Source organism: Branchiostoma belcheri, unplaced genomic scaffold (assembly GCF_001625305.1).
Source record: "Branchiostoma belcheri isolate BF01 breed outbred unplaced genomic scaffold, Haploidv18h27 scaffold59, whole genome shotgun sequence".
Taxonomy (NCBI): Eukaryota; Metazoa; Chordata; class Leptocardii; order Amphioxiformes; family Branchiostomatidae; genus Branchiostoma; species Branchiostoma belcheri.
In genome coordinates this window covers 1,278,551-1,299,293 of record NW_017804231.1, presented here as the reverse complement: position 1 = coordinate 1,299,293, position 20,743 = coordinate 1,278,551, and the positions used below count along the sequence as shown (strand labels likewise).

The following is a 20,743-nucleotide window of genomic DNA, read 5'->3' as shown; positions in this document are numbered from 1 at the left end:
AAGATGTGAATTCTCATTAATTCAGTGGTTTTCATGGGGTGTTCATGAGGCTAATTGGGATGCGGGTCTGGGATGCGGGGCTGGGCTAACTCAGGCCGCGGGCTAAGTTTAGGACTGCCAGGCTAAGCTGCTGGGCATGACGGTGTGTGTTCTAGACCGCCAGGCTTGCAATTTTAAAGTCAAATATCTTGATAAATTTATACATTATGACCATAAAAAAGCAACCTGGTACTGAAGATAGCATGATCTTTCCAATGGTATGCAAAAGTTCACTGTACATCCAGGAATAACAAAGTTGAAAATCAGGGGTTTCAACATAGCTGTCTCGAAATTCGGAAAGTGACATTCCAAAATTGAGGTGACCAGTGTTTTATGTTTATACTGTGTAGGTATCTGTGCTAACATTCTACTTGACACTTAATGCTATGTAAGTAAAAATAAAAATTACTGGAAGTATATCTAAGACAAGACTGTATATTTAAGCACATGTGTACCATATAACCTAATTCGAGCCCTGCACACACACACACGTTTGCCTTCGGGACCTTTACCAAAAACACTGGTGGATCCTGTGACACACCTGCATTCAAATGGTAACAATAAGAACGGGCGGAGGAGAAATTAGACCCCGCCTATCCCGTGACTAATTAGACAGGGTTACCAAAGCTGTGACGTGGGTCCTGACGTCCTTATTCCCTAATCAGGTAACTACTCCTTTGTAAACAGATGTAAACAGGACGAAAGAATTTGTGACAGTCACAGTAACATGCCAGTGTGCAACTTATAAAAGCTCCAGCTCTGTCATTCCTTTACAATCTGAGATTAAATACAATGTTTCAAACTTAACCTTCTCACTACTGTCTGTGGAAGTTTTTATGGAATCAAATTTGTATTGGTTGTGTCAGGCAGCAGGTAGAGAATCAAAAAGAAATGTTGTCCCCTTAAAAATCAATAATTTGAATCCAGATGAAGTCCCCCAACCCAGCATCAGTAATATATCATTATTACATTTGGGATCTGCAGTTACTTTGAAAGTTGAAATTGATGTAGTACCTAACATTAACAGACTCCCAGTGGATACTAGATATCTTGGGCAAATATCTGAGGCTCCAGGGGAACTTCTGACAAAATATATGTAACTCTGGTACTGATAAAGATCATTCGTATCGTATGGAAAAAGGCTTCAACTCCAAGATTTATAGATGGAACATTTAGTATATTACACTTCAGTTGGACTTGCACAGGACAAAACTGCCCAAATATCTCAGAGACTCCCTATCACTGTTACATAATTCATGACACATTGCATCATCATTCCTACAACAGGAAATCACTACATCCAACATGACATGACAATTTTTCCAACACTACCAACACATAAACCAGACCATCTTCTGTTTATATCTCTTTAAGTTACAAAGCAGAAATTCAAAATGTTTACACTTAGAATCAGAGCAAAGCCAAGAAAAACCTTACCAGTAAAATTTGAACAAAAAATCTTTGAACTGATGGCTAGAACAAATCCCTAGTATAACTGATAAAAATGAGGAAAAAATCAAAAACAAAATCCTCGGAACTAGAGGTAAATATAGTCTAGAGAAATCCTACCTCCAGGGAGCCACTATTTGCCGATAGAAGGAAGACTGTATGTCTCTAAGTCCCACCAGGGTAGAGAGTTCTTGTAAAATGTGAGAGGAGACAGCACCAGCCAGGCTTTTAAACCCAGTAGTTGAGTCACCATTGACGCAGGGTGAATGAACCGGGGTGGGCTGACGATACTGGCTGCTGATTGGTCAGAAAAGTGGGCTGGGAGGGGGCGTCAGCATGAGGTCACCTTGGATGATGCAATCCAGCGGAGACAGCCTGTAACCGGCCGTACCGGCACAGTGGAATTTTCCACAACATGCTTACCGATACGACCTGCACGATATATATTCTGGAATTTTCCATGGATATTTGCCTAACTTGGGGTGAATCTGGGTTGAGCAAACAAGTTAAATCCTTATCTGTGATTTCTACTTAAAGCAAACTACATGTATTTTTTATTTAAAAAATGCTGAGTCAAAAAGGTGAGTCAGTGACAACTGGGAATTGCAGGAAAGGTATACACCACGCCTTCCCAGAATTTGCAAGAAAAGACTTTTGTATCTTTGTGGATAGGAAATATAACTAATCCATGCCAGTGGTTCTTGGTAATTTCCATGCCCTAGGCTTTTTCACAATGACAAAGCACTTACAAATGAAATGCATAGATGAACAACAAGTAAAATGATTTTCTCGCCAAGATTCAACAATATTTAGTTCAACTAGTCTCATCTGGCTTTAGGCAACACCCAACCATTTAAACCACACTTCTGCAAGGACAAGGCTGCTATGATGTACTATCATATCAAGTTTCAAAATATGAAAGTCTAGTAGTAGTAGGTCTCTGGCACCCTTCTATACACCATCAAATTAGGCTTCTAAAGAATAAAACCTTTATGGGTCAATTCTCACCAAAATACGACAGCAGATACAGTGATATTGATTGTGTGTAATTTGTGGTGCCATGTGTTGCTGTACATTTCAACCTGCTCCTCTATTCTAAATTTGTATCCTGGGCATTGAACACAATGATGCAAGCTGTTGGCAAGAAGGCGAAAACCTTGACCAAAAGCTGTTCCAGTTGTACACGTATATTTATACGTTATATTTGGGAGATGAAAGAATGCTGTTATTCCTTTCTACTTCAAGTTGCATCAGCCAGCTTAAAGTTAAACAAATTATTCAGATTGGCGTGACAGTTTGCTCTTGGTATTTTTCCTTTCGCCGGTGTTGCATCATTTTTGCCTGCTCGACACACGTACAACAAACTCCATGAATTATTGATCTATTCATAATGTACATAGTAAAAAGTGTGGACGTGTGTCTCTATGCAGATTTCTACCCATTTGGCAATTGTCACAATATCATCAGTGAATATGAACTAGTAATTTACAACAACTGTTGGAATGAACTATTGAAAAATGAATTATCCAATCAAATATGGATTTCTCACCATTAAATGTGAACAATTTTATCCATAACATTCCATAAGGGATAACTTAAGTGCTTAGAAAATTTACTCAATGATTTTGCAAGATTCTCTGTAAACATCATCATGTCAAGTATGATGCTAGCTAAATTTTAAGTACATATCATTCCATATTGATTGATTGCTGACTTCATATTTAGAAGAAAATTCACACAGAATTTCTTGAACTCAAAATGATCCAAAATTTGAACCAGCGCCTTGCCCTGGGAACAATTATAATGACATCACACATCCTGCTGTTTGTTTATTTGTTTGACTTTACCACTGGACACAAGGGATGGGGAAACAAAACATGTGTCTTGACTGTCAGAGAAGTCAGCTGATTCCAATCAAATGATACAAGACAATTTTACAGCAATTATTTTCAACCAATCAAGCCAGAAAAACGATGGAAGCTCCAAGCAGATCTTATTAAACTTTCCAAAATACATTGATGTGACATTCATAATACAAGTTGTATGCTCTTGAGAGTTGATAAATCAATCAAGTGTAACAATACTTTCTGAATCTCAAATGCTAACATTGCTCAACATCGACGTCAACCCAAAGGTTGCGCTGTCACACGCCCTTCTAATTTCCTGATTGGTCGACTGCTGGGGGCTTGTCGAGGGCGTTGTCCAAAGGTCAGAAGACACCTTGTGACAGTGAATACCACACCACACTGGAAGTTTGCCAAAAACCGGTGATCCTCAATCATCAAAAACGTCAGCAACATCAAAACAGGATACCGAAACAAGTCGTATCCTATTGTCTGAAGTCTTCTGTGTGATTGGTTAGGTTTTTTAGCCAGGGGGATTGTACTGGGAGTTGTCCCGAGGTCAAACCACAGGATTGGTGGTGCTTAAGATCAATCAATCATTCATAGCTGCAATTTACGAAAACAAGTGAAGGGTCTACCTGCCATGCAACATGCTTTTGAAAATTTGAGGACAACAGGCATGTTTGTATACTGTGTTTCCAGTGAATTTATTGAGTGAGATCTAGCCATACGTAGTACAGTACCACACTCCACAGTACATGTATGTCAAAGCAAGACAGGAGCTTAGCAGCTGATATTAGTATTTTGTGATGACACAAAATAGTTAATAGCTTATTAATATACATTTAGTTGCGCACCTGACGTCCTTCAAAAAACACCCGTGTCACATGATAGCAACGTGACAAGGCAACTCCCAACAAGTTCTTAGAAATCAAAACAATGACGCAAGCAAGATAATGAGGGGTTTTCACTAATTTGAAGCACATAAACCTTGAGAGCATGCCCGCCCGCCCGCCAGAAAGAGTCAAACAAACTGTAAAATCAATAGAACTGGTCACAACCTGTTCTAACTAATTATCTTGTCCAGGAGCATGTGTGACATTTACAAGGTCGGTCAGAGCAGACATCAGGCACGTACGCACCATATAATGTCCTTGCTTCTAGAAAAACTTGTTATTACACTTTGGGACATGAGAATTTAAATGGCATCGCTCTGCTGTAATATTGTCATGGCTTTGCCAAAATAACATTTCAACCTGTTGCCAAGAAGAGCAACATGAAGCTCTAGATTTTTCCATTTTCAGACTTAGGACTGTCATTCTTGTTCTTTAATTATCCAGGAAGACAAACTAGAAACCAGGTATCAATATTCAATACAACTACAGTTCTTTCTAAATTTCTTTGTGACAAAACGATGAAAAGTTAAAATGCCAAATTAGCAAGTTCAAAGGAGAAGTCTATTAAAAAAGGTACAAATGTATTACATGTATGATGATAGTCTTAGCTGCTTAGCCCTTCATAAAATGTCACCACACCAGTGACACAAGAAGGAAAACATGACCCAATGCCTGCGCCACACTTCTGAGGTATCAAGTTCACATAGGGCCCATTGGCATCATGACAAATATAGGATATGTCATACTCAATGTCCATTAGTAATATAGATCTAATGGGCAAGATACTGAGACCTGACAAATGTTAGGAGAACATGTCCAACATACCGGGTAAAAAATCTGTCCTATAACATGCGCCACAAGGAGATCATCATAGGACAAACAATTTTTTGCCCAGTGTAAACTGGCCCAATGACGGTTGGACCTGTACCTATGGGAGTTGTACATGCAGGTTTTCTGATTTGACTCAATTTGAGTTTCAGTAAGACAGTTCGCTACATGTAGTTTTAAAGATTGGTGACTCGGGAGAATTTCATGCATTGCTTCAAAAGGAAATACAAGTTGCTGTCAGCAGTACAAAAGTTGGGGTTCAGAACACAAGCACTGGGATTTGAACCCACAACCCTGCGATCCAACTGTGGGGCTACTCTACGACACTGCACAGGACACCACAGCACAGGACTGTCTCCTACTGGAGCTCATGCTACCTACATACAACATTGATCACACCGTAACAACAAACGTGACAGGGCTTACTTCTCATTTTCCTCCTCTCCACAGCATTTGTGATACCACCTTTGCAGCAAGTGGCAACAAACATGGAAAAACTTCGCAGCAAGTGATGAAAGCATGAAAGCAATAGGCCAAGGTAAAATTCATCATAACATGACCTAACTAACATAAGAAGTGGGAGTTTCAACTTCAACTTGAATTTGCACCTTGGCATGGAAATGTTGGGAAAAAGTATGATGCTAAGTAATATGTCCTGTACAGTCCTAATATTGTGTCAAATAAATATATGTCAGAGGCTTTTCCAATACATGGGTCTGAGTCTGACACATCTGAGCTGTGAATAAGGGCACCCAAAATAATTTCAGCTAGGGCAGTAGAACTGGATTTTCAATTCAAATTTTCTGAATATTTTTTGTTTCGCTGCCCTACAATTGCATTAGATGGTGCCTGTAATTTTAATGAGGGTCTACCCTTACACTTTCACCACAGATGGTAGCTACACCTCTCAAAACTGATTGGCCTGACCACCTGCTTTGAAATATCATGAAATATAGGTCACATGAATTTTTAATGTGCTTTCCATTATGACCCCCTAAGGAGTAACAATTCTATAGCCCACTGACCGGGTCACACTGAAAGAATGACATGATGCCACATTCTGAAAGAATACTTTCCTGTATTTCTGCTTACAAATGGTGCTGTGTACCGGTTCCTTGGAACTAGTTCCGGACTTGTAAGAATGTTATGGTTCAAGTCCAAAATAACAACGTCAGGAACCAGTTCCGGAGTTACAAAAAAATCATGTTACATTCCCATTTTTGTTCTAAACCACCTGAAATCTTCAATAGTCAAACTTTGTGCTGCAAATTAAGAAAACATTGCCACTGGGCATCAGTAAGTCCCTTCCATATTTTGTATATGCCCTAGGTTTAGGTCTGGACTTACAAGTCTGGACCTGAACCTACATGTCTAGACTTGAATCCGGACCTGAACCTGAACTTGGGTTCAGGTACACAACAATACTTACAAATCTGTAAAGGATTTTTACTAGTCTTCGAATTGAAAGTTAAACAATTTCTGAGCACCCATTACTCTTTATGTACGCATACCAGGATGTATTCTGCATATGACCTACTTCAAACAGCTGTGGCAGGTATTGCATCATGTGAGTAAACCCAGGGAACCACAGACGGTACACCTGATTGGTCAATATCGGACACACCCACGGTGGTACCACTTGTGCAAACATTAAACATTAACATGCAGTGTTAGGCCGGCTCTTCAATGACAGGTAAGTTTGCGTTTCAGGTGCCCAGACAGAGTAAATATGACCAAAAAGCTGTTGCCATGGAAACAAGATGGTAAAAAGGCACTGGCCTTGACCAGAGACATTGTACAAGAAGGACTGGGCTCGCAATTAACACCCCGCGGTGGCCATTGTTCCGCCGCGCCGAGTCCCGCTGCGTCCCTTTGTCTTCACGCCCGCGCGGCCCCCGATTGATGTCAACGTTGGACTCACCCTTTCGCGGGGTTTTCGGCCGAATCATGACGTTGGCATAGCTAATGAGCAGCACCATGACGTCATGGGCGCCGAAGCCTTCCGAAGACTACTTCGCTACCCCTGCGTTTTCCGACAGTTTCCTTATTTGGGTTGCGCGGCTGCCATGCGCAGACGTCGGCATCGCGTAGAGAAGAAAATGGCGGAGATTTTGATGTTTGTTTCATCGCCGTACGACAAACATGGACAAGTTTACAGCCGTTTTCGTCGAAGTCACTTATGTTTTCAGCCGTAAAATATGTAAGAAAATACACAGATTTTACCTCGCTATAATGTTGTTACGCCGTTTTTCTTTGAATGTACGGACCTTTTTGTTTACATTCCTGTACATTTTATCGGCGGTCGTTGTCGATTTTTTCCGGTCGCTGGGTTCAAACATTGCACCATGTTGTAGGAAATTCTGTAGATGGACTTGTACGGCGGACTTAGAAAGTCATGGGAGAAGATCGGGTCCGTACTTTAGGGGTTGCATTTTCCGAAGCCAAGCGGAAGATCGCCATTTATGTACCAGAAACGTGCACCAGGGACATGTCCAGACATTCATGCTTCATATACATGTGGGTTCCCGATCTTATCTAGTCCGTGTCTGCTTGTATTTTTGGCAAAAAACAGAAGCTTGGCACGTTGTGTTTGTTTCTTGGGGCTTCAGTTTAAAACACAGAAATATGGAACACCCGCTCGCGCTAGTGTGTAACTTTACATTCAAGCAAAGGTCCCTGATTCAAGTGTAGTACTACGTGTGTGGATATATCCCCCTCCAATTCTTCAAAATCATACTAAATATTATTTCAATCCTCAAAATCACTCCAAACTTGCTCCAAACAATGTGCCTGTCGCCCGGTCGCGGCATCGTAAATTTTCTAACAATAGCGGGGGCCGCTTGCGGGCGCTTTGTATTTATGTAAATCAAGGGGTAATCGGCATATAGGTGTCAATTGTTTTTTCACACATGAGTCGAACGTTGCTGAATAGTGACTAAATGCGAGCCCAGTCCTTCTTGTATAATGTCCTTGCCTTGACATAGGTCAACTCAACAAGTGGTTCTCATTCTGATGCAATATAAAATGCCACATAATTTTACCATTCTGTCTTTCTACAGCTAGGCATAGATATATTTGTAAGTAAGGCTAGTATAGGCCTAGTAATAATAATAAATGTGTAAGAAAACTCATACAATTGCAGTAATTTCTCACATGAGCATATGCAAAATGTGTAACTGCAATCCCTTGCTTGCTAAAATTTAATACAATTCCATGTACCGTTGTACTGTAATGTTTGTCCTCTATTTATGGCAGCAGGTGTGCGGTTACCAATACAATAGTAACTTGATATCCGAGTGCCATTTTGTCTGGGGAGGGTACTAATGTTTTTCACACCTACATGTCTAGCATATATCAGACGTGAAATTAATTAGCACTTTCTTTGAAATGCAGTCACGCTTGCTCAAAATCCTGAAAAGATTAAACATCATTAAGTGCTGCAAGCTGTAATCTTTGTTGTAATCCAAATCCTAATTTTTGTTTCAAATTTTTGTCCCATATGAGCTAAATGTTTTTGTGGTACTGGTCATTTCTAGGGGTCCATTTCTAGGTTACTATAGCTGACTAACTCAACCAGTTACTAGCTAGGATGGGTTTTACTACAGTAACATTGATTGACATTATACAAATACTTGTTGACATGAAACTGAAAAACAACACTGAAGTAATAAAAACCTCAACTGCAAACAACACACATCAGTATCATCAAACAAATTCAGGCAATTACGTTTATGATTTGACAATTGTTGCATCACCAAAATGTGTCAGACAAGATATTGGTTGTAGCAATTTGAATATTCAACAGCCGGTGAGTTCACACTTCCTGCATGGTTCGTAGTCTGTAGATAATTTTTGAAGGGAAGTCCAGGGTCGAATTCAACGCTTCTGAGAAGTGTTGTCGTTCAATAGTAGGGAGAAAATGGTGTTATTCTTTAACCTTGTTTTAGGTCGTGCTACAATGTCACGAAATTACGTCGCATTTTCACCAAGGACGTTCAGTAGCAGTTGTCATGGATGATCGATGTAGTTCATTCTTGTCGTAACTACAGACAACTTTCCACTTTCTAACAACACGGAATAGTCACACAGAAGGCCACAAATGTACAGATGTGTCTGGCCATGTTAGAAAGGTAATATCAAACAAGACACGCCTAATTTCTGCCCAGGAAAGCCGGCTAGAATCAACCACGCGCGGCGCGCAGCACACAAATCGCGCCATGGAATTTTCCGCTCGCGCTGTGAAAGGTTTCAGCGCGCGGGTAGCCAACATGACTGTTCTGCGTCAGTCGCGATCAATTATCCGGCCAGCCGTTCTGTTAAACACAATATCTATCTTCTCTGTAGTTAAAACATTGAGAATTGGATTTTCGCCATGGCTATTATAAACTGGAAAGCTTAAAACTAACTGGGAGGGGGGCAAACCCATAAAAAATGCGCGGGCTGCGCGTTGGTTCGGATGTTCGACTCAGCACGAAGCTATTTTCGTACCGTCGAGGGGCAGGAAAAATGTAGAAAATTTACAGAAGACTTACCGAAATAATATCCCACATATGGTCGACATGGTGGCGTTTTTTTAAGGTCTTTTCCAGTCTCGACAAGTCTTAAACTTCACCAGGAATAGCTTCAACCGGTCTTGTGATGTTCAGCTGCCAACTGGAGAGATCGGAAACCGGACTCCGGCGGTTTACTGTAAGCCTACGCGGGAAAAAATTGCACTATTTTGTGTCGATGTTTAATACGCACGTTGCTCTAAAACTCACTTAACGACCAGAACATTCCAGATTAAGTACAAATTCCTTCCCACACTTCAACCGTCACGATTAAATTGTGTTGTTTTTGAGAAGAGTATACTAAATTTGTAATTGTAGGATGCGCAATGATATGACAAGTTTATGTGAGAGGGTGCAGAGGGGGTGTGAGACGGGTGCTGCTCTGTGATTGGTTGTAGAGTAGGCGGTGGCTGATTGCGTCATAATCAGATTGGCAAAATACCTGCTGTGAAGCACGCACGCACGTATGACGCGTATTCCACACTGTACACGTTGGATGCGTACTTTATTAAAGGTCTATACATTGAAAACATCAAAAGACCGATCCTGTTTTACCTTCTCAATTAGACGTTCAACCAATATAAGAACGGCCATGTGCGGTGCGTCACGTATTTGTATTTTTATTATGTTATTATTTCGCATTACACGTCACTGGTTTTGGCCAAGGTGAGCCAGGCTTTGAGATTGGTCTGTTATGTACAACATTTTATAAGCCGGTTTATTCCCTGGATGACGGTGTTGAGTGTATTCAGTTGAAGAGCTAGGTTGATGAAGTCTTGGGGCAGGCTAGTATTCCGAACATTTGGCACGTATTCCACCTCCTTGGCCGATTATATGATATAGCCATGGTCTTAAATATTGATGACTGCAAACGAAAGCCAGTTCTTTCCAGAACTAGCTAGAGTGTGCTCGTCGGCAAGCTACATACTACATACAGTGAATATACTACAGTGGTGGTGCATGGTTCATGAATTTGTCGGTATGAAATCGAAATACCTGATGAATTTGAAGGTTTGAGATGAGTGAAAATAAAATAGCGTTCATACCGCTGTTTGTATCGTCATCTTTCTCTAACATCTTTGTACGAGTGATTTTGATTTTTTTTCTCTCTCTGCATCTGTCCCTAAAGAAAGTCGCCTACTGTACAAATGTAGGTATGTCGAGTATCTTACATATATCCATTCCGAAAACTGATTTTTATCCTCCTTGTTATGAGCTACCAAACGACCAATTTCAATGGAGGGGTTGCAGAACTTGTTACTAATTAAGTTACTTTTCTAACGTCCTTGGTACACTTATCAGGATAAACTTCACTCCGACCACACGACTTATTAGTGTCTGGCATTCCTTAGAAGTTAAACATCAACTGACGCATTGTTGAGCCTTTAGCAACAGATGACCTTCCGTTCCCCCCAGCGTTAAAAAATAACAGCCTACTTGAAGTAGACGCTGCTCTGTGATCTTTGTACCTTTAAAAGTGCTGATACAAGAGTTAAAGTCAACAAAGGAAAGGTCGGGCATTTCAGGGGATTTGAAGGCCAGCCACCCCACGTTTAGTAGACACGTCATGGAGGAACGTGGGTTAATGACCTATTGTACCATGAACTTTCGGGCGGTACCAACGGAGACGTTCAATGGGGAGACTGAAAAGGTGGTTCTGATAGATATATCTTCTTCTTCTTTTACATATCTTCTTCTTTTATGATATATAAGGAGATTGCAATCAATTGTTGTTAGGGGCGACGTCACACCCTGCGGGCAACTCCGGACGGGACGAAAATACGTCCAAAGTTAAATTTTTATGAAAGCCCAGGACGAAGCCTAGCCTGGGTACCATCCCCAGTAATATATTCGCCAGCTCTATAGAGCGTGCGATATATTACTGGGGATGGTACCCAGGCTAGACGAAGCCTAGGACTACCTTATTAACTATAGGCTTGAAAGTACTGTGTATACGTCTGCAGGACAACAGATAATAGAGTCAAGAACGAAGTCCGTCCTGAGTATAAAGTTTGGGAATGAGGCGCCTTTGGGATTAGATATGTTTGAGACGCAAAGTAAGTGTTGAGAACATCGGCCTTAGCCTTGTCGTCTGACATGACATTTGCATTTTCAAGTAGAGAGGACCGCTAGTAGGTCCGCTTTACCAAGGAAGATTTCCTTGGATACAGACCACCATTTTAGGACTCACTGTTGGATTAGCAAGGTCGAGACATAGGCTAGACCGGTGATTTCTCTTCGCTTGTCTAATTAGATCTGCACAGTGATTACGGACTTGTTTAAAAACACGAAATAAATCTGGGTTATTTGTTGTTTTTTTCATCGTCTGTAAAGTCGCCTCTTTTTCTTGAGCAGGCATCTAATCTCACTTGTCATCCAAGGTTTGTCTCTTGGACGGATGGTAACTACTTTAGTGGGTATAAACAGCTTAATGGCATTGGTCAAAGTTGACATGAAAGACTCAGCTGAGGCATTCATGTCTGGAATGTGCTGATATCACAGAATTCCAGTCTACTTCGAGTATCTTGGAATAGTTCTTCGTCATTCGTAAAGTCAAAAACGGTCTAACGTTTATAGGCGCTGGCTTTAGGAATATTTACAGACATTGTTCCGTAAAAAAAGACAATGATCACAATTAGACAGTGGAGGGTAGATACCGTGGTCCATAAAAAGACCAGGTGAGTCAGTGATAATGACATCAAGTACAGATGATGAAGTATCGGTACTGCGAGTAGGTTCCGATTCAAATGTGTAAAGTTGTTGTCAGACACAAATCTGTTTATCGTACCAGATACGTTATCAGAGCTACTATTGAAATCACCGAGTAAAACAATTGCGCTTTGCTCGGAAGGTCCGCTGGCCACAATGGTATCTACCGACTGCTGCAGGTCGTCAATGGCCCTGTTCATATGAGGTCAGTGAAGGCGCTTTAGATGTGGTTTCCCCCGAAGCCGGTTTCAACTGGCCCCATCTGAACGCTCTAAATCACAATGAAAGCGCCTCGATCCCAAACCACTTCTAGAGGTGGTTTCGAATCGGTTTTCCCGCATCGCGATTTGCGCAATGTGATTTCAATGTGACTTCACCTGGTCATGGATTACAGGGTGATATTTCTTGATTTATAAGCAATACCAAATTTTACATGGCAGCAAAAAAGAGCAGTAATGGTCAAATAATGTGTCCGTTCTAGGACAAGCTTCACCGCCTCTGGCGGGACCACGTTGGCATTCGGCCGAGATACGCCGGGGAGGGGGCACCAGCAAGCATGTCGTTGACCTCTGACATTAATAAAACGCCTTGCGTGTTTTCATCAAACAACAATGAATGCAGTTTCAGAGAATCGTGATCGGACACGGTTTGAAAGGAATGTATGGCAGATGTAAGGAAAGCGAGTTACCCGAATCGCGGTTTGGGTGGTTTCATATGAACAAGGCCAATGAATGCCAAACGTTCCTCCACATTCTGGCCAGGTGGTCTGTAACAAGCACAAATATAAACACTCCAGTTCACACTCCGGATGGAAAATATGATCCGCTGATGTAATTCAAGCATATTCACATACAATACATTACGGATTTCGTTCAGGTGCAGTATGTTTTGTTTTGCCGACGTGCTACGATTTGGGTCATTTGCTTCAGGTGAAGTTGATACACCTGCGGACTGCTGATAAGAACAGCCTTCTCGGCGAACAGGTTGGGCGAAATTTCACACGGATGTGGCTCTGTGACAGATCAGCACCTCAGTCTGCAAGCTTGAGGATCTCAAACGTCGTCGTCACAGGTAGGAATATCCGATCCTTCCTGATTCTTCATAGGAATGACTTAAAGAAGTTGTTTTCCGTCGCTGTCAACAGGCGTTTAAAGCTACATAGAAAGTCATTAGCTATTATTTCGTCTCAAGACGACCGACTCAGTTATAGGGAGAGACGCCTTCCCTTAACAAGTACTTCTGGTTTTCAACTACATCGAGTTATGCTTAAAATCGCAGGTAAAATCTTGTTCTCGAAGACATCTATTAGGGGTGGGGTGGGGGTATATGTTCGTGGCAGGATCATTTAGCCATTATCGTTGTCGGTGCGTCTGTCATGTGTATATCCCGGTGAACTAGGACGTAGTGCAAAACCGTACCTCATCACACTATACGACGGAGCTGAGCGAACTACAAATACTGGTAAAGATAGGTCCAAGGAGGTTTAAATAGAACCCACTTGATAGGTCTATCGTTTTACATTCCACGATCAAAAGTGAGCTACAACGTTCTTGTAGTTCAACCAACTACCACACAGTTTAGCCAACCATGACTCCTGTTACAGTAACAACAAACGTCGTAGATCGCTCAAAATACGACGTACTTGAATGAATTCGAAGTACGGTCACCGGCTGTATTCAACTCTTCTACCTCCACGATTCAACCGATAGTCCAACAACAACAACATAGTAGCCTGAAGTACGTTTTTCTTATTTTTTTCTTATTTCCGGGACAGAATTTCCGGGTGGCTCCATTACGTTGTCCGTGCACAGACTTTTTGTGCCTCCAAGGTGTCTAGAACAAGGAAGCTTAGTTGTGGTTAGACTTAAAAGAAATGACCCGGAAACAAACTAGAGTTGGCAACATAGTGTCTGCTTTACAAGCATTGTATGCCCTGAGGTGGTCTGAAACTACATCATGAATACAGGAACATAGATGTGATCATGTAATTCTGAAATCTTCAGTCACAGTGCAGTGAGTTATAACAAGGTCCTTGGTTATAACAACTGATAGAATTAAACCCACTGATTAGGCTGCACGTTTGATTTCTGTCCAGAAATTTAGATATCATGGTACAAAATTTGCCAGAATTGTAAACACTGCAATTAAAAGACACAGAGAACAAGAAATCAGAGATTCACACCTCTGGAAAGTATTATGGATTTTCGTGACCTTCAAGTTAACATACTAGTACCTCATTTGTATAGTAAATAAATCAGACATTACACAAGATCCCATACTACCCATTTCATCTTCAGGCGTACCCACCCTGGCCGCACAACCGTTAGCCATTTGAACAGCAGCTACAGACAGACTTGCGTACCCGGAAATGATAAAGTTAAATTCTTAAACTGTAAACAAATAGTCGTCAAGTTCACATTGTTGTTTTGCTTTCTGTCTAGCCGCAGTTTGATAAAGAAGATCTCAACCCGACCACCGACACTAAACCAGACAGGAAGGATAAACAGTAAAAAGAGTAAGTGGCTAGGAAAAGAAAGGATTGAGCCGGTAACATTGAAAGGAAGCGTTGTGTCAGAGAACCATTACTATACAAAGTAAAAATGGCGCTACATGCTACGGTCTGTGCTGTATTTCTGCTAGCCGATCTGCTGTCTAGCTTCCAGGTTCATCATGACCTTTTAGTTTTGGGTGAAAATGTGACGGAAATACCGGAGGATGCGCCAGTCGGTAGCACGGTGGTGCGGCTGAGAGATTCTCTTGTTGCCGCCAGCCGGGTTAGTTCTGCAGACGACGCCAACGGGACGTTTTGGTCAGCAAACATCACCACTGGGGACGATTGGGGACGGTTTGAAGTTCGTGCTGAGGACTTGGCAATGGTCGTAGCGGCTCCGCTGGACTACAGGTTACACTCACGGTACAACCTTACGGTGGAGCTGACAAACACAGGGAACAACAACGTCTTGTACGTGATCCTCGTCATCGAAGTCATAGACGTGTCTGGATACCCGCCATTCTATAACAAACAGTGTGAAACGCCAGTCCTTTCGGGTAAAGAGAGGAACGGAGACTATACTTTATTTACTAGTGATGGTTTTAATGCTTACATTGATGGAGGGATAGTTGGGTCGTACGACGACTATCTTCAGTACCCTAACATCGCCGCTAACTTCCGCTTGAAAGGCGATTGCTCCTTGAAATATGTGATTGGTGTAGAGAGATTAAGTGGAGACGCTGCCGCATTCGCCTTCGCGTCTCAAGCTAATCAAGGTAGAGTCGAACTTGTATGTCACGACCGAGAGTGGAAGACTAAAGGAAAACTTACTATTTTGGACATTACTCTCGATAACGACCTGCCTCGGTGGGTACTAAGTGGCAACTACTGGGTGCAAGAAAATTACCGCTATGTCTTTGCTGCAGAGTTATATGAGATGCGATCCACGCCATCATATTGGTTTGTATGTGGCGCTAACGTGACTTTCGAGGGAGGCAGAAGGTTGCTTGAGTGGACATCTCGGTACAACGTGACAGGATGTCCTGAGGGTCGGTACGGTGTGTACTGTGACAAGAACTGTGTTTGTAAGAACGGTGCCCGCTGCCATGGCTTTAACGGTGCCTGTGAGTGCCGCCTGGGCTGGAGAGGGAGGGTCTGTGATATTCCCTGGCCCGAAGTCGCCATCGTAGAGACACCTGGCGATTCAGTCATGAAATACATCGGCACCAATCTGACTTTAACCTGCCTGGCTCCACATATCCTCGTGGCAAATATGACATGGGCTTATCAAACAGGACAAAAACATAACGGCACAAAAACTATCGAAGAAGGGGCAGTCCAGAACAGCTCTATCAGCTTTCAGCCGATCCTAGAAACAGCTAACGGCAAATATAGCTGTATGGTACAGGCAGAAGATGGTCAGCATTTCAATGCGACATTCATACTGAACGCCACCGAATGCCGACCCAACTATCATGGGGAAGATTGCAGTCAAGTGTGTGACTGTGAGTACGGAGGGACGTGTGACAGGTGGGAGGGGTGTCTGTGTCCTGCGGGCCGTCGCGGAGACAGGTGTGAGCGCGAGTGCGCACCTGGCACATTCGGGTGGAACTGCAGTATGAAGTGTAACTGTGAAAACAAGGCTTTGTGTGATCCAGTCAATGGCAGCTGTATTTGTGTTGAAGGGCAGTGGGGCGAGTTTTGTCACGAGTGCTCACACGGCACATTCGGGAGGAACTGCAGTATGAAGTGTAACTGTGAAAACAACGCCTTGTGTGATCCAGTCAATGGCAGCTGTATTTGTGCTGAAGGACAGTCGGGCGAGTTTTGTCAGATCGTCTCCATTCCTGTCGTTGCCGTAGTGTTGGCGTCCGTCATCCCGACTATTGCTTTAATTGGTTGCATAGTCACTGGAGTCCTGGTGAAACGGAGTCGCCGACGCCAAAGAAAATCAGAAGAGTCAACAGAAATGACAACCGTCACAGAACCCCTTTCGTCGTGGGAAGTAAATAAAGAGGACCTTCACTTGGAGCACATGATCGGGGAGGGAGAGTTCGGCCATGTCGTACGGGCAAGACTGCACGTGCCGGAATTAGGCTACGAGGTCCTGGTCGCCGCCAAAAGTATCCGGCCTGACCGCAAAACGGCGTCTGCTGTCCGCGACTTTCACCGAGAAATGGACATTCTCGCCAGGATCCACGAGGACAAAGAGGGACATCCAAACGTGGTGAAGCTTTATGGAGTTCTGACCCAGTCGGAGCCTCAGTACATCCTGGTAGAGTACGCGAGCAATGAAGAACTACGGCGGTATCTTTGGAGTTTGCGAGAACAGTGCAAGATCACGGGGGATAAGAAACTGTTAGAACGTCTCGATTTTGCTTGCGACGTTGCCTGTGGGTTAACGGAGCTGGCACGTCTGAAGATCGTGCACCGGGACATCGCGGCTCGTAACGTCGTCATTAGCGACAGAAAAGTGGCCAAGATCGCGGACTTCGGACTGGCGCGTGACGTCTACGTGTCGTCGGCGTACGAACGCACCGAGCAGGGCGGGGAGGAGGAACTGTTGCCGCTGAAGTGGATGGCCGTGGAGTCGTTACGGGACGGGGTGTACACGTGTGAGAGTGACGTGTGGTCGTACGGCGTGCTGCTGTGGGAGATCGCCAGCTTCGGGGAGGAGCCGCGCTACGCTGGCGGTCCGATGCACCCGGACGTCTGCACACTGTTGGAACTACTGAGGAAAGGCGTCCGTCTTCAACAGCCACAGAACTGTCCTCTGCCGGTGTACCGCATCATCAGGTCATGTTGGGTATTCAACCCATCGAGGCGGCCAACGGCCGAAGAACTGTGCCGGAAGATTGACCTGATGAGGCCGCAGAGACGTGCTGCGGTCAATCACAACATTCAGTAAGGGACTCTCAAACCAATGGAGTCTCCTGCATACCTGTACATCATTAGTGCCATGTATTAATGCAAATTAATTGTAAGAACACTTAGAATTTAAGCTTAAGGCTAGACATTGATAGAATTTTACATAAAACGATCATGTTGTGGTAATTTCAAATAATTGAAACTTTATTCGCAAAATCATGCCCGAAGGCTAATTGCTTTTACAATGAATTTTACTCAATACACTGTAACAAGAGACAGGTAACAGCTGTCTGGAAAAAACTTCTACTTCTACTACTACGCTAGCTATTGTGGGGTTCGACTTCTTCTTTGAAGGCAGTGGATAATGAATAGTCCCACATTCTGCATAATTAGTGGGTTTTGTGATCTTAGTAGAAATGCAGTTTTTTGGTGATCTTCTAAATGACGAAAGGATGGAGAAATTGTTGTAACTGTCTGAAATAATCTGTTTCTTTCGGTCTCATAGTGAGGACACTGGATATATATATAATAATAATAATCAAATTCTTTTTGATTTTGTTAGAAACGATATTACAGTGCTATACTAATAACATAACATCTAATAATCATCATTATATCATAGAACGATATCATCGTATATTAATGAAACTAAAACCACATGGACAGACCAAGGAGGAACAGCTTATATAGACGACTTTTTTCGGCATTGTAAGTATCCCTATGTACGTATGATACTGTAAGAACTGTATCTAATTATCTATTTAATGCGTTTCAAAAGAATACTTAAAAATACAAAAACATAGGAAAATTCAGAATTGTAGTAGTTTGCCTGTATATCCTCGACTGTGTTATAGGTTTCCATAGATATTATACAAGATTTATTGAATTTTCTTTGCTCTTGAATCTTGATGGTACACAAGAAAACCAGATTTTTTTTCCACCACTGGGACAAGTTGTTTTGAGGTCATTATTCCGTCATCAAAATTATCGTTGCATATTTTGACATGAGTAACATGCATGTAACGTGTTACATATCATGTAAATTCGACCGTATGTTTACAGTGGATTCAGAAAACTTATCAAACGCAATGGATACGCTGAATTCTTTATCTATACACAAGATGTCTGTCAGACAAATAAAAAAAGCAATTTGAGAGTATTGTGCGTATGACTACGTATGAAATAAATGTCTGTGCGCAACTCATGCGCATCTGGGATACGCAGAATTATGACAGTACCGTTACGCAGGCCATAAGTTATAAGTAGGCAGTGCGTCAGACCCGCATCTCCCCCAAGGTAAGCCGTCAGAGGTTCCAAATTGTAATAATTTTTTCGATAGGAAGTTTCTTGACATCCAAAGCCTCTTGAGTTAACGTGCCAAACCCGTTACAACCTAACATATCAACTTTACATATCCAAACATACATCTAATAAACGTGAACATCATTTGGCGAAGGTATGAGATTGTGGAGCTCCATGTTTTGCGCGTTTGTTTCCATCGATCGTTCCTGATGTCTCCGTATGCTGCGCTAGAAGACCTTTAAATTTGAATGCGCGGCAACAATCAGTAGCGAGATTTTATAGACATAGAAATGCGCAATGTCAGCTTCTTGATTCGCGATGCAACGTTCTAGAGCAAATGGCACACCTGGGGTCATCTAGGGTCATCTGAGGTTCACAGAGTTGCTAAGCAACAGGGGTTGTTTATGTTCGAATTCGGTATCATTCCAAAACTGACTGTGCTCGGAGGCGGGCACAAAACAGGGTGTCTCTCCCAAGAAAACGATCAACAAAACAAACAAGTATGATGTTTTTAAAAAAACACAGGCGACGATTTTGTGTTTAACTGTTCCGTTCTTTATAAATCGTTTTTTTTTTTCAAATACGTACACATATAATTCAGAAAGAATCCAGAATTTCTGTACAGTACGAGGAAAGCCGTCAGGGGTCCAAAATCAGTTAGACCCAGGTAAATTTATGTTGTGTTTCTAGCCCTTGAAAAATTAGAATCGCTAGATAGGGATTCACCTTTTTTATCTGTCTTTTGTTTTTTTTCATAGATCTTTATAATTAGTGATCCAACTAATACAGTTAATATAACAATGAAATGTATAAGTACACTGGTATCTTTAACACCACCCTAATTTCGCCCCTAGATATATAATAGTGAAACGCCGTCTTGGGATTACCGTAAATTCCCGAAAGTACGCACCCCTTGTGCTTCTGTGCATGTAGCATGTATGTCTTAAAAACAGTTAGTTCTAGAAAATATCGTTTAAAAATAAATTTAGGCCGTGTACTATATACGTGATTGCATGATAACTGGATACAGTATTGTCGCGGGAAGCGTTTCGTGTTGGGGCTAGTTTTCATCGCTGGCTGCAGCCGATTTGCAAGACGTCACCACCGCATCGAAGGGTAAGGCAAGTGCGGCGAAACGTACAGCTTTGGATCACGGAGAGTGTTGGTGATCAAGCAAGCAATGGTCAATAAAGATTTGTGAATATTTCAATAATGGTTTTATCGGTAACAAGGGTTATAATGTTGATGCACAAGTACGTAGCTTTGTTGTTCTTTACTTCTATACGAAATGCGCCGAACACTTTAATAGGGCCCGCCCGGTCGAACCATAGAGAGCAACAATCATCGAGGCGGAGGTCTGGGCGGAGTTAATGAATGAATGAATGAATAAAGACCTTTATTGTACACACATACCCATTGGGTTAAGTACGGGTCACAAAAAGGATGGAATATAGATAACAAATATGTTAATGCTACTGTGGGTGTAGAAGTGCTACCGGATAATCAAAGGAATTATATACACTTCAAATATGTATTAATTTGTACTCCGTAAAACCAAGGACATTATACACACATAATGTCCTTGGTAAAACTGAGTGTGTTCAGAGGAAAGAAATACTTCCTTCTCGGGGCCAAGGTTCTGGAAAGCTGTCCTAAACGATGCCACGACCCTCTCTTCGTTCTTCAGCTGTATGTGCACTTTGCAGGGGAAAAAAGATCGGCGTGCACAAGACAACGGGCGCAGCATGATTCAAAGTTTATTTTATT

The 20,743-nt window shown here is 42.2% G+C and overlaps 2 protein-coding genes across 3 annotated transcripts in view; one reads left to right on the top strand and one right to left on the bottom strand.

Annotated features, from left to right (window-relative positions):
* Positions 1-9,749, bottom strand: part of LOC109482001 (phosphoenolpyruvate carboxykinase [GTP], mitochondrial-like) — a 23,289-nt gene extending 13,540 nt beyond the window's left edge. The window contains exon 1 of one of the 2 annotated variants that reach the window (XM_019784635.1): positions 9,589-9,749. In XM_019784635.1, the coding sequence (XP_019640194.1) occupies positions 9,589-9,617 (29 nt within the window). In that variant the 5' untranslated portion in view covers positions 9,618-9,749. Of the gene's footprint in view, positions 1-1,608; positions 1,719-9,588 lie in introns of those variants that run through there. The other variant, XM_019784636.1, reaches the window with a different exon arrangement.
* A 3,505-nt stretch (positions 9,750-13,254) lies between these two features.
* On the top strand, positions 13,255-17,905 carry LOC109481987 (tyrosine-protein kinase receptor Tie-1-like). The gene is made up of 2 exons (XM_019784610.1): positions 13,255-13,386; positions 14,757-17,905. The coding sequence occupies exon 2, from the start codon at positions 14,916-14,918 to the stop codon at positions 17,712-17,714; it is 2,799 nt and encodes a 932-aa protein (XP_019640169.1). The 5' UTR covers positions 13,255-13,386; positions 14,757-14,915; the 3' UTR covers positions 17,715-17,905.
* The last annotated feature ends 2,838 nt before the right edge of the window (positions 17,906-20,743 follow it).

Excerpts from the sequence above, each read along its gene's own strand:
- LOC109481987 (XM_019784610.1), top strand. The coding sequence starts at position 14,916 with ATGGCGCTACATGCTACGGTCTGTGCTGTATTTCTGCTAGCCGATCTG.